The following is a 14,578-nucleotide window of genomic DNA, read 5'->3' on the forward strand; positions in this document are numbered from 1 at the left end:
CCTGGTTTCCTGGTCTTTATTTCAAGTTATGTAATTCTCAGAGGATCGCGCTGAAGAATGCTGTAAATTAGGGTCTTGGATTCTCCCCTGGGTGCAATTGGCCTGGGTTAGGACAGAATCACCCAACAATTGACTGAAGTCACATCAGGAAGGGGGAGGAAACAGTAAATGCTCCTTATGTTTTATGGCACTTTTTCTAAGAACCAAAACAAAACATTACAAAAGTAAGGAACAAGCAAAAAGAAAATGGCATTGTACAAGTTTCCCATCGCTGTGAGTTGTCCAACAGAGGTTATTTGCTGTGTGGGGTAAGGAGAGTCGGTGATGCACTGGGCGACAGGCTACCCGTGGGGCAGGGAGTTTCTGTGGTGTGGATGATGGTGCTGCCTTGGTCCATCACAGAGGGCACCTTGCCCAGGGTCTCTGTGACAGTGTTGCTGGGCCGTGAGCCTGGGGTCTTGGCGAGAGGTGCTGTGAGGCTGAATCTTTCCTTGGCCGAGGTGAGGATCACGGTCTTCGAGCTCGGGAGGACAGGCCCCACTTTGGAAAGCATCACGGTGCAGGTGGAGCTGGCGATGGTGGGGGTCAGCATTGGACCACCTATGTTCGAGGACGGGATCCCCAGTGACTTTGGAGTGGAGGCTTCGAGCGGAGTGATAATGGACTTGGTGAGGGCAGACATCTTTGCATCAGACATCACATAAAGGGTCTTTGTTGGACTTGTAGTAACTGGAAAAGAACAGGAGAGAGAAGTTAGCAAACACAGATCTAAATACTCTCTATATTGGACAGTTCGATCGATGCGGCCGGGCCTGCAACAGGTACACTGGTGTGCATTCTGCCCCATATTCTCAGGCATTCGTCGTGGGAAGTTCAGTTCTGTGGTGGTAGTCAGATTGTCTCTAATTTCACTCCTACATGAGCGGCAAGGTTTCATCGGACCGAGTAATAACTGATCAGGCAGAGGTACCCTATTCCATCGAGTGTACAGCACAGAAAGAGACCATTTGGTCCAACTAGTTCATGGTCCACACGAGCCACATATCCTTTTACTCCTTGTGTATTTATCTAACTTTCCCTTAAATGCATCAATTCCCTATTCCACAATCTGAGTAAAGAAGTTTCTCCTGAATTTTCTATTGGATTTATTGGTGACTGTCTTATATTTATGGCCCCTAGTCCTGCTCGTCCTCCACAAGTGGAAACATCTACCCCACTACACCCTTTTCATAATTGTAAACACCTTGAGCAGATCACCCTGAGTCTTTCCTGATAGTTATAACCCCTCTGTTCTGGTATTATTCTAGTAAATATTTTGTGCACTTTCTCCAGTGCTTCTATATCCTTTTATTATTTACTAGGGCAACAGACCCTTCTACCAGAGTATGTATTAACAGCATCAGTGATGTCCAATAGAATTGATAACCTTAACAGTTATTGTGGAATGAAGATACGGACACACAGCACAATCTCAATGTTACTATTTGCCCACTGTGACTGGCCTCACCTATAGCTGTGGATGGAGGCTGGGGAGTTGGACCCGGTTCCACAGGGGATTGACCTTTGCACATGTCCCCTGGTGTGATTGGTTTGGTCTGATTGACTGCACTGGTGCCTTGGGAGCTCGGGACTGACAGCAGAGAGTCACAGCACTGTAGAGAGAGAGAGAGAGAAACGGGATCAGAGGTAAACCACTGGGGGAACGTTCAACTTATACTACATGCCATCTGGCCTGACCACACCAATATCACAGTCAATACATATGGGTACTGGAGCTTCCATCCCCAACAGCAGAGATCTCAAGCTTCCCTTCTGCGAGTCAACGTTAACAAGACACGGCCTCAAAATGACCGCCTCCCCCTGTCCCGAACCTGTTACACAGAAGGTGGCCATTCAGCCACTCGAGCTTTTTCCACCAGATCATGACTGATCTGTATCGCCACACCATTTACCCACTTTTATAAAACTGCATCAATCTCAGTCTGGACTCCCCTACCAAAGTAAATACTTTTCTCCAGCCTATCAACTTTTTTAATCATCTTAAACACATCGATTAATCTTCTATACTCAAGGGAATGCAACCTATCCTCGTAATTTAACCCTTTTAGCCCCGGTAGCATTCTGATGAATCTGTACTGCTCCCCCTCCCAGGCCACTCCATCCCTCCTGAGTTGCGTTGGCCAGAACTGAACGCAGTGACTCCAGGTGGGATCGAACCAGAGCTCTGTACAGCTGGAACATAACTTCCAGCACCCTCAAGATAACAGCCAACATCCCATTCCTTTTTAAAATTATTTTTTGTAGCTGTCCTAGCTTTTAGTGACTTGCAAAACTTTTAATCTCTTCAAATACTTGCACTTGAAACATGAATCTTTCCTTTTTGTTTACAGATGGCGAGGGCCCTGTTGTGAATCTCCAGTATCCGGCTCGCTGTAGAAGCAAGCCTTTAATGCACAGTAAACTGCTCCGTCCTCCCAGCTTGCTGTTAAAGAATGACATTTCCCAGCAGTTTTTGGAAAGGACAAGGCTCACGGACACTCACCTGCTGATTCTGGGCCGCCTGCACTTTGACCTCTTGTTCCAACTCCTCGAGGTTGAGGCCCAGGCTGCCTGCCGTGTTACACAGGCTGGGCATGGCGCTGACTGTACCGGGCTGGCTCACAGTGGGCACGCGGCTGGCCTGTGTCCTCAGGGTCACAGTGATGGCGGTCGCAGGCTTCACACCTGGAGAACATGAAGGATAAATGTACAAATGGCAAATCAGGGCCACACAGCAGGACTGATAGAGAATTCAAACAGGCTCATTTAGACAGACTCTGAAAATTCACAGACCCCCAAGTCAAGGCTGCTACATGCAGTTCGGCATGTTGCATTAACTCATCAATCAACTTGACATTTTCGGACCTTGGGTAGCGAGCCAATAAAACGTTAAAAGACTTTCAATTGAGCCAATAAGGTCAAAGAAGGAGAGTTCTTTTCTGTAAATTGATCCAGGCATAAATACAGCCATTTTGACCATGTGTCTCAGTAAGACAAAGAAACTGGCAATCAGCCAGCAGTTTGTTGCTCTCTGCCGAGATTAAAAAGTTAAAACTACCATCGGAGTTCGTATTTCATTGGAAATTAAGAGATCTAACAATTTTGGCGCTGCGAACAGGATCGCTGAGGAAAGAAACTGAATTTTGGACATCGGACCTATATATTTTGAGGTAAGGACTCCTCTTTTTAAAAAAAAATGTCCTCGGTCAAAATCTAAATTCGCCTCTCCTTCTACGCGATTCCGAAAGCCTCCGGTTTGCGAACCCTCCGGTTGGTAGTCAGCTCGAGGTCCCATAGACGTCTAAACTTCAGCGGTGTGTTAGTTAATTAATCACCGACCTATTGATCGGCTAGCAGGCCTACGACTCGAAACCCCAGTAAAGAACTCAGTAAAGAAATGGCAGCAGGAGAAAAGGGCAAAGAATTGCCTACAACTGTTAAAGGTGGGCAGGCACCACCTGTAGTTTCTTCAGATTTAATTCTCGAACAGTTGAAAGAATACATAGAGCAACAATTCAACTTATCTAAAACCTGTATTAAGATCGAACAAAAGTACGGAACCTCCAAAGGACAATGGTCCTTGGACGAGATTAAAAGGGTCTGGGGAAAAACGACCCGTATAAAAAATAAAGAGCGAACTAGATGGTCCCTAGCGGTTATGGGCCAGATTTGAAACCGGAATGAAATTATAATGCGTTCCCAACATGATCGAGAACAGACCAGTACAAAGGATCAATTGCAAGCTGTTTGTGCATGCATCTGCGACAGAAAAAGCTTGAACTTGAAAAGCTGGAAGCGGAAGTTAAAGATCTTAAAGGTGAAATTAAAGAATGGAAAAAAATCATTAGGTCAAGAGACAGTAATAGGAAAAGGAAAATGTATTGATCAATTCCCAGGGTACCCATGTTTGGATAAATTAAAAGCGCAAACCCGAAGACACGACCGAGGAATAGATACGGTCTCTGAATCCTCCGACAATACAGTGTCGGAGGATGATGAAGAATTAGGGATGCGCTTTGCCCTGTTTAAAAAAAGACGAGTTGTAGTCAAATCAGAAGAAACTGTGGATGAGGGCGGAACCAAAAAAACAAAAGAGAAGGGTGTACGAAGAATATTTAGTTCATGATCCGGCAGACCCAGAGAAAATTGATAAATGGTCCAAGGAATTGCCCAATCCAAAGAAAGGGGGAGTAAAAACGTGGGACCAAAAACGTGGGACCAATTGGACCGCTTAAGAAATATATATCAACTTCATCCCTGGGACGGAGTGCAAATTTTGACCATAATGGTGCCAAAAACACAGGGAAGAAAATTGCACGACAAGGTAGATGAAGCTTTGGGGCAGAATGAGCAAGAATTAGACGCAGGATGGGAGGCGATTAAACACTGGCTGCAAGCCTTCAGTCCAGCTAAGACAGACTGGGGAAAAATTGCAGCCTGCCAACAGAAAGGAACAGAGGAGGTCCTGGAGTATGACGAGCGGTTTATCGAGCACGTGGCTAGAACATTCGGGTATGAATAATACGGATGAGGAAATGGATGAACAAGCGTTTGGACCCCTGAAAGTAGCTTTTGTGGCATGTCTAAAGCCAGAACTGTCCAAAATGCTTAAGGTAGTGTTACCGGACTGGGAAGGTAGAGGAACTACCTTTGCAGCATTGGTGGATCGATGTAACCAATTAGATCGGGATATGGGAGCTAAAGTCCGCGGAAGCTGTACAGGCTATGGGATGGAAATCCCAGGATTCCGATAAACAGTCATTAGGAAAATTACCCGGAAAATGTCATTATTGTGGTCACTGGGCCAAGACGTGCAGGGCAAAACAGAAAGGTCGTGGCTGGGGAAGAGGACGCAGCCAGGGATACAATTCAGCCAACAAGCCAAGCTTGTCACAAGATAACGACCTCATAGAAGCATTTAAGCGACTGACAATACAACAACAGAAGGAGTTACTTGGGATAGCAAAAAACGATTAGAGCCCACCCTGGCCCCCTCCTCGCACTAATACAACAAAGGGGAGATGGGCTATATATAACTGAGGGTGGGCGATAAGGATGTGGACTGTCTTTTAGACACAGGGGCGGAATTAACATGCTTACCCCTACAATATGGAGACTTTTTGCCGTTGGATGGTAGGGCACGTACAGCCTATGGAGTTGAGGGCCATAAAATGGAAATTAAAAGGACAACACTGGTACTTATAGGGCTGGGTCCACATGAACTAACCACGCCGGTCTGGATAGGCCCAGTAGATCAACCCCTTTTGGGAATGGACGTTCTAATCCAAATAGATTCATCATTGCATTTCGAGGATGGTCGGGTGACATGGTCAATTAGAACTTTGAAGAAAGAAGAATTGAAGGAACCCGATATGGGCTAAAGATAAGAACGATTGTGGCCTACTCCAGATGGAGCCTACGTCATTTACAGGGACCAAGCCTCCATGCACTAAACAGTATCCCATCAGTCCAACTGCCATCGCGGGAATCTTACCGGTTATTCAGCAATTGGAGAAACAAGGGGTGCTTATTAAAATGCATAGCTCCTCCAATAGCCCCGTGTGGCCGGTACAGAAATCTAATGAGACTTGGCGTTTGACTGTCGATTATAGGAAAGCTAACCAGTGTATTGATCAAAAGGCTCCTTTGGTCGCAGATCCCTCCACCATTTTTAATGCCCTCAAACCGGAACATAAATAGTTCTCGGTTATAGATATGGCCATCGGATTTTGGTCGGTGCCTCTGGCACCGGAGGTTCGACAGTGGTTTGCTTTCACGGTCCAAGGACAACAGTATACTTGGACCCGGTTACCACAGGGTTTCCACAACAGCCCTACGGTATTCCAAATGGCTTTACAAAGCCATTTGCGAGAATTACCTCCTCTGTCATCCACAGTCATCCAATATGTAGACGATATCCTGCTAGCTTCAAACACGGAAGAACAGCATGAACGTGATTTACGAGCTTTGCTGGATCACCTTCGGCTGAAAGGACATAAAGCCAGCATCGACAAAGCACAAATATCCCAAGAAGAGGTTGTATACCTGGGACAAAAGATTTCACAGAGAACTTACCCAGGATAGAACTGCAACCATTCGGGCTGCTAAAAAACCCACCACTATTCAGGAACTAAGATCTTTTTCGGGATTGTGTAACTTTAACAGAAATTGGATTGACTCCTTCACACAGCTTGCTCAGCCACTGAATGATATTTTAAATGGGAAACGTGCCTCTAAAGAAGCCATCACCCTCACTAAAGAACAGCAAGAGGCCTTCCTGAGTTTGAAAAAGGCTTTGTATTCGGCACCGGCTCTGGGAATCCCCGACAGTGGTAAGCCATTTACCCTGTTTGTTCAGAGAAAGGAGGATATATGACAGCTATACTGACACAAGAACATGGAGATCGGCAAAGACCAATTGGCTATTATTCGGCAAAACTGGATGTGGTAGCCCTCGGATGGGGAAGTTGCCTAAGGGCCATGGAAGCTTCATGTCGAGCGGTAATGATCACTGCAGGTCTAGTCCTCGACCAAAAGCTGATTGTCAAGTGTCCCCACACCGTACACACTTTGCTGTCTATGAATAGAATGTCTCAGGTGACAGCAGCAAGATGGACCCGCTGGACAGCAGTTTTGGAAGCTCCTAATCTCCATATCGTCCGGGCCAGCCCGGTTAATCCCGCAACTATGCTCCCGATGTCAGAATCGAGGGAGCAAGAGGGGGGAGAATGTGAAGAGCATGACTGCGTGGAGATTTTAAAAGAAACAGAAGAAGCAGCCTTAGCAGCAGAGGAGCCTCTGCACAACCCAGACCTCATCCTGTTTACAGATGGTTCCTCCTTTGTTGACAATGGTACCAGAAAAGCAGGATAGGCAGTTACAACCTTATATGAGGTAGTGGCAAAAGGATGTTTACCCTTAGGAACGTCAGCACAACAGGCCGAGTTACGGGCCCTGTCAGAAGCATGTCAAATAGCAGAAGGACAGACAGCTAATGTCTACACAGATTCGCGTTATGCTTTTGGAGTCGCTCATGACTTTGGTATGTTATGGCGGAAAAGAGGATTCCTCACTGCTGCTGGTACACCTATCCGAAATGGAAAAGAAGTCCGAGACTTACTGGAGGCCATACAATTACCTCAGGAAGTGTCCATCCTGAAGTGTAAGGCCCATACCAAGGAAAATACCACAGAAGCACAGGGAAATGCCCTAGCCGACCAGGCAGCTAAAGATGCCGCCTCACAGGGCGTTCCTCCAGAAGAACCAACACAGATGTGCAGATTGAAAGCACTCAGGACTCTGACACGAGACCTTCAAACAATGCAAGGCGAGTGCTCCCGAGAGGAAAAATGGACATGGATTGAGGCAAGAATTAAGCTATGCGAAGATGGTGTCTGGAGACAAAGAGTTACCAACAAGCCAGTCGGGCCACAAGCGCTTATGCCTTTTTTAGCCCAACAGATCCACTCGTGGGGACACTTGGCCTCACAACAGATGACGGCACGGTTCCAGAAAAGCTGGTGGGGTCGGGGATTTAAAAAACATGCCCAGCTGGTAACAGACCTGTGTGGTCTGCCAGAAAAATAATTCTGGGCCCATCACAGTAATGCCCCAACTGAGGCCCCCCTGCCCCTGTCGGACCATTCCAGCATCTGCAGGTTGATTATATATCTCTTCCTTCATGCCAAGGATACACTAACATTCTTGTCATGGTCGACAGATTCTCTAGATGGGTAGAAGCTGTCCCAACTAAAAGAGCCACAGCCAATCACACTGCAAAGGTCTTGTGTAAGGATTACATTCCCCAATGGGGAGTCCCGAGTAGCAGTGACTCAGAAGAACCACAGGTTCTGTCTGCCAAGAAGTCTGTAGGTTACTGAACATTACGTGGGATTTACACTGTCCTTATCATCCACAATCATCAGGACAAGTAGAGCGAATGAATCGAACTCTGAAACAACGGCTTGCCAAATACCACCAAGAAGGAACACCATGGCCCCAGGCACTACCAATAGTGCTATGTAGCATTAGGGCAACCCCGAACAGAACTACAGGTCTAAGCCCATTTGAAATTATAACAGGAAGATGCCAGGAACCATCGATTTACGGAAAGCTGATGTTCACTTAATGAATGACACTTTGTTATCATACTGTCAGAACTTAACCAATGCTATTAGTTCTGTTTCCCGACAGGTATCGGCAGCTTGGGGTAATCCACCCGAAGGAGGACACGACATCATCCCGGGAGTCTGGGTCCATGTGAAAAAGTTGCATAAAGAACCTTTGGGTGCCAAGTGGGAGGGACCTTATCAAGTGTTATTGACCACCCAGGCAGCTGTTAAAGTCCAAGGAAAGAAAGCCTGGATCCACGCTTCACACGTTAAACGAGCACCCGTAACTGAAGCTGAAATCTAATAAGGACAATTACTTTTTGAGAAAATGTATAAAATGTATTGATTGTAGATATTCTAGGCATTGGCCTACTTCTTACTAGCCGACCCTCTGCACCAAAGGGAAATAGTAGAGTACCAAGGGAACTACATGTAAATTACCTTTTACTTTTATATTGTTTGTTTATGTTGATTAAATGTTGTTGCGACCAGGCGGCTGTAGCTGCTGTCCCGCAGGTGAGACATCTTGCAGGTCCCAGCAGACTGTCTGTACGTGGCACAGGGGTATGTCATGCTTAAGGAAAGGTTGTTTACTGGTTGAATTAAGATATTGATTTGGATTAAATTGGAATAAGGTTAATTAACCTACTAAAACCAGACTTCCATTGTGGCCACGATGGAACTCGGGTTGGTGTAAATTTGTCCGGACATGTGGCGAAACACATCAACAAATTTTAGAAGGAAACTCTATTAACATGTATAAAATTATTTTGTAGAATGTTTAACCAGTGATACCTGAAGTTTTATGATTCAGTTTGTGAAAGAATCAAAGGGGGGATTGATAGAGAATTCAAACAGGCTCATTTAGACAGACTCTGAAAATTCACAGACCCCCAAGTCAAGGCTGCTACATGCAGTTCGGCATGTTGCATTAACTCATCAATCAACTTGATATTTTCGGACCTTAGGTAGCGAGCCAATAAAACGTTAAAAGACTTTCAATTAAGCCAATAAGGTCAAAGAAGGCGAGTTCTTTTCTGTAAATTGATCCAGGCATAAATACAGCCATTTTGGCCATGTGTCTCAGTAAGACAAAGAAACTGGCAATTAGCCAGCAGTTTGTTGCTCTCTGCCGAGATTAAAAAGTTAAAACTACCATCGGAGTTCGTATTTCATTGGAAATTAAGAGATCTAACAAGGACAGAGCTCATCTTACACTCTTGCCTTAGAGTCAGTGGTCGTGGATTCAAGCCCCACTCCAGAGACTTGAGCCCATAATCCAGGCTGACACGCCAGTGCAGCACTGTCAGAGGGGCAGTAATGAGGAAGTGACGCACTGTCGGAGGTCTTTTGGATGGAGTATTAAATCGAGGCCCCATTTGCTTTCTCTCAGGGGGATGTAAAAGATCCCACGGCCACTATTCAAAGAGGAGCAAAAATCATTTGTGGGATCTTGCTATTTGCAAATTGGCTACCCCGCTTCCTATATTACAATGCTGAGCACACTGCAAAAATACTTCATTGGCTGTGAAGCACTTAGGACGTCCCGAGATGGCGAAAGGCAATGCAGTACCTGCTGGGGTGGACGAGCTGCTCATCAGTTTGCCCAGTCCTCCGTTGGCCAACAGCTGATGAATGGCAGTAGGTTTGGTGCTCCCGGTCCCACCTAGGAACCCCAGTGCGGGCGAGGCGCTGACTGTGCGGACAACGGGATTTACTGCTGTGGTGACTGGGCCCAGGGTGCAGGCCGAACTCTTCACACTCGGGGTCTGTGAATGACAGTTTCTGAAACATTGAGGCGAAACACAGGAACCGATCGCATCACAAGCAGAGAGGCCTGAAAACATGGCAGCACGAAAAGGGGCGAGCCCAGATTATCGCGATGCCAACTGGATGCTTGGAGTTCGTACTATCTCCAAACGTCTGCTGGCTACCCCCCGCCTCCCCTTCCCCGTACCACCCCTCCCCTCCACTGGCTCCCCATATACTCTCTTCCACTGGTACCTCATCCCTCACCTCCTCCAGTAGCTGCCCACAAACCTCACCCCAACCCCCCCTCCACTGACGCCTCATCCTCCCGCACCCAGTGGCTTCCCACAACTCCTCACCCCCCCCCATTGGATCCCCATCCCTCCCCCTCCACTGGCTGCCCCCTCCAGCCGTCTACCCCCCCCCTCACCCCACCATCACTGGCTCCCCGTAAACTACCCCCGCCCCCACCAGTTAGGAACCCGTGAATTGCCGGACCAAGAAAGACCAAGCTTCATCTAGTTCACCTTCTCCCATCCTGGTTGTCGCTGATGCAACAAGAATGGAGTTGTTGACCAATCACAGCGATCACTCTCTATCAGAGTCGACCACAGACCCAGACATAAGGCGAGGAAAATCCTCGGTGGCAAGTGTTGGGAACCACAGGTCCACAGTCCCGTTCCTCCCGAGCTTGCTACGGTTCACCACACAGCACGGCTCACATTACTCATATACTAGATACCAAAATACTAATTTTTGAAATAAATCTATCGAATTTGCATTTGAATGATCAATAATAACTGCTTCCAACGTCTCCTGAGGGAGCCTGTTCCATAGATTGGCCACTCGCTCACTGAAATATTGTTTCCGCGGATTAGTTTTGAATTAACCCCCTTCAAGCGCAGGCCGTGTCCTGTTTCTACTGTTCTGGACAACGTGAAACGGCTCATCATAGTCGATATTATCCAGCCCCTTTAGAATGCTAAAAACAGCAATTCTATCACCTCTCAACCCTGTCTCTCCACGCGACGGTCTACAAGGTGCGAGATGTTGTGCAGGTGAAGTGTACTGTACCTGGCCTGGGCTGGCAGAGGACAGGCTGGGGGCCTTTGTTCCAATGTCCTGCAGACTGAAGCTCAACCCCTGGAGCAGGCTACTTGCAGACGGAGTCCCTGAACACAAACCAAGACATCAGTGACTGGGTTCCGTAAAACTTGTGTGCGGCTACTGATCTTAAAGGAAAGCAAAAGCGTGAGGGTATAAACACAGCCACACAGTCCTGGCATCCATTCCTGCCCTGTGTGCGGTTAAATGGCAGCGCCACTAACCTCACTATCCCAAGCTCGGGAGAGGGAAACAAGTGAGCCGTGATTCCTCACCCCGATTGCTAATCACTGCCTCCTGTCACAATCCACTCGTTGACTGGCAATGTGATCAGGCTCAGTGCAATGCGATCAGGCTCAGTGCAATGCATGGCCCAAAACTCAGCAATCCAGCGCGATACGAGAATGGCCGTGAGCAAAAAGAAACTCCTATCGGAGGAGTAGGGCGGCAGGGAGAATTACAATGTTTTGACCATCCTATGACCACTTTGGGTCTCGAGTCAGGATAAGATTCATACATTTAAATGAAGATATGCTGCAAGGATCAATGCCACCTTGCCAAACTGCAGCTTCACAGACACTGCTCTGGCAGAGTGGCCCCTGTGCTCCTCACCACAACTCTGCATTTGCCGTGCTGCATACATATGGACACCTCATCAGGTAATACTCATTAATACAGGGAAGAGGATTAAAGGCAGATGATCATTTCTGCAGGTTCATTCTTCAAGACTGATCGTCCCACACGCGCCAGGAAATCTGCACACTGACGGTAATGGTGACTGGGCCCACACTCCCCACAGATCTCAGCACTCAGAGCTAGGCAGACATCATCAACTAGTTAACATATCCCAGGACAGGGAGTGTTGCATTGGTTAACAGGCCACCTGACAAACCCTGATTGGTGTGGGCACATTCAGGATCGGGCTCGTCTGTCATTCCTTTCCTCGTGAAATGATCAACCCAAATTCACTGGCTTGTACTTGACAAGATACCGGAATGTGTCCGGCACTGGACTCCAATGAGGAGACAGTGTTAGCAGCAAATCATACAATCTTGGCACAGGAGGCGGCCATTCGGCCCATCGAGCCTGTGCCGGCTCCTTGAAAGAATTATCCAATCAGTCCCACTCCCCGCTCTTTCCTCACAGCCCGGCAATTTGTTTTATTTTTCAGATATTTACCCAATTCCCGTTTGAAAGTTACGATTGAATTTGCTCCCACCGCCCTTTCAGGCAGCGCGCTCCCAATCACAACAACTCGCTGCAGAATTTTTTTCGCATCTCCCCTCTGGTTCATTTCCCAATTACCATAAACTTGTATCCTCTGGTAATGACCCTCCTGCCACTGGAAACAGTTTCTGCTTATTTACTTGAAAGGAAGGGAAGGAATGAAGGAACACACAGACTAAGTACCTGGTGTTGTGACAGGGCCAGAATGAGGCTGCTGTGGCACAGCGGATCCTGGTGCAGCTACAAGTCTGGCCTGAATGCTATGGAAGGCACTGGCTGTTGTGCTGATGGGCAGAGCAGTTGAGGTTACTGCGCTCGGGCAACTAGAGAACGTGTCCACAGAGGCTGATCTAGGGAAAGGGCAGAGAGACAGAGAGAGAATAGGAGATAAAGTCATCATCATATGAAAGTCTTGCATTTCTATCGTGCCTTTCACTACCTCAGAACATCCCAAGGCGCTTTACAGCCAATGAAGTACTTGTGAAGGGTAGTCACTGTTGAAATGTAGGAAACGCGGCGGCCAATTTGCACACAGCAAGCTCCCACAGCAATGCGATAATGACCAGATCATCTGTTTTAGTGATGCTGGTTGAGGGACAAATATTTGCCAGGACACAAGGAGAACTACCTGCTCGTCTTCAAATAGTGCCATAGGATCTTTTATGTCCACCCGAGAGGGCAAACGAGGCCTCAGTTGAACGTTTCATTCGAAAGACGGCACCTCCGACAGTGCAGCATTCCCTCAGTACTCCACTGGAGTGTCAGCCTGGATTATGTGCTCAAGTCTCTGGAGTGGGATCAAATCCATGACCTTCTGACTCAGAGGCGAGTGTTCTGCTCGCTGAGCCACGCCTCATGTCTAAATGTCACACCGTGGGTACAACTTGGTGCAGGCCTGTCCCTCCGAGTTAGCTGATCGGAGGCCTGACTGCAGCCCAGTGTCCTACTGGAAGGTTCATGTGTGGGAGCACCTTCACCACAAGGATTGCAGTAAGGGATCAGCATCAACGGAGGCCAGCTGAAAGTAATTTTATCCTGTAGTGTAGGCCTGACTGTCCACTGCACAGAGCCCAGCTCCTGTAACTAGATACAGCCTTCAGCCCAGCTACAACTCAGCTAACCTCCACCAGTACCCCGGCCCCTCGGTGAAGCCAGGGCTGAAGGCCAGGGACTCACCTCAGTACTTCCCACTAGATTTCGCCCAGCTTCAACCTGTGTCAGTGTTCCAGGGAGGAAACATCACTAACAGAATCATAGTCTTACAGCACAGGAAGCCGTTCGGCCGATTGCATCTGTGCTGGCTCTTTGATAGAACAATCCAATTAGTCCTACTCAAGTGAGCTGTGAGGAGGACACAAAGAGCCTGTAAAGGGATATAGACAGGAAAAGTGAGTGGGCAATAAGTGGCAGATAGAGTATAATGTGGGATAATGAGTTTGTTCACTTTGATAGGAAGAATAGAAAGCAGAATACTTTTAAATGGTGGGACACTATTGAATGTTGCTGTTCAGAGAGAGATTTAGGTATCCTCGTACAGGAAACACAGGAAGTTAGTATGCATGTACAGCAAGCAATTAGGAAGACAAATGACATGTTGGCTTTCATTGCATGGGAGTTTGAGTAGAAGAGTAAGGAAGTCTTGCTACAACTGTACAGGGCTTCGTTGAGACCACACCTGGAGTACTGTGCACAGTTTGGTCTCCTTATCGGAGAAAGGACATACATGCCTTGAAGGCATTGTGGACGATTTCTGGGATGAGAGGGCTTTCCTATGACCGAGTGTATTGGGCCTATACTCTCTGGAGTTTACAAAAAGGATAGGTGATTCTGAGGGGGATTGACAGAGTAGATGCTGAGAGGTTGTTTCCCCCGGGCTGGAGAGTCTAAAACTAGGGGGGCATAGATGCACGATAAGGGGTCGGCAATTTAAAACGGAGATGAGGAAGGATTTCTTCACTCAAGAGGGTTCTGAATCTTTAGAATTCTCTACCCCAGAGGGCCATGGATGCTCAGTTGTTGAGTCTATGCAAGGCTGAGAGATAGATTTTTGGACTCTAAAGAAATCAAGGGATATGGAGATTGGGTGGGAAAGTGAAATTGAGCAAGAAGTTCAGCCATATGGCACAGAAACAGACCAACCAGAATCTTAGTGAATGGCGGAGCAGGCTCGAGGGACTGAATGCCTTACTCCTGTTCCTAATTCTTATGTTGTGCACACTCCCCATAGCACTGCATATTGCCCCCATAATTAGTGTATGCCGAGGCACGGACCTTGCACCACCCTGCTTCTTACATTCCTGGAAAGTGACATTCCAATTTTACACATAATTTACAGACATCAGGGACAG

The 14,578-nt window shown here is 47.3% G+C and overlaps 1 protein-coding gene across 4 annotated transcripts in view; it reads right to left on the bottom strand.

Annotated features, from left to right (window-relative positions):
• kansl3 (KAT8 regulatory NSL complex subunit 3) overlaps positions 1 to 14,578 on the bottom strand; it is a 49,259-nt gene continuing 34,681 nt past the window's right edge. For 2 of the 4 annotated variants that reach the window (XM_070866360.1, XM_070866363.1), the window contains 6 exons: positions 12,414 to 12,580; positions 10,974 to 11,071; positions 9,724 to 9,919; positions 2,543 to 2,724; positions 1,508 to 1,652; positions 1 to 729 (listed from right to left, as the gene is read on the bottom strand). In XM_070866360.1, the coding sequence (XP_070722461.1) occupies positions 293 to 729; positions 1,508 to 1,652; positions 2,543 to 2,724; positions 9,724 to 9,919; positions 10,974 to 11,071; positions 12,414 to 12,580 (1,225 nt within the window). In that variant the 3' untranslated portion in view covers positions 1 to 292. Of the gene's footprint in view, positions 730 to 1,507; positions 1,653 to 2,542; positions 2,725 to 9,723; positions 9,936 to 10,973; positions 11,072 to 12,413; positions 12,581 to 14,578 lie in introns of those variants that run through there. The other 2 variants (XM_070866361.1, XR_011588424.1) reach the window with 2 other exon arrangements.

The sequence above is a fragment of the Pristiophorus japonicus genome, chromosome 22 (assembly GCF_044704955.1).
Source record: "Pristiophorus japonicus isolate sPriJap1 chromosome 22, sPriJap1.hap1, whole genome shotgun sequence".
Taxonomy (NCBI): Eukaryota; Metazoa; Chordata; class Chondrichthyes; family Pristiophoridae; genus Pristiophorus; species Pristiophorus japonicus.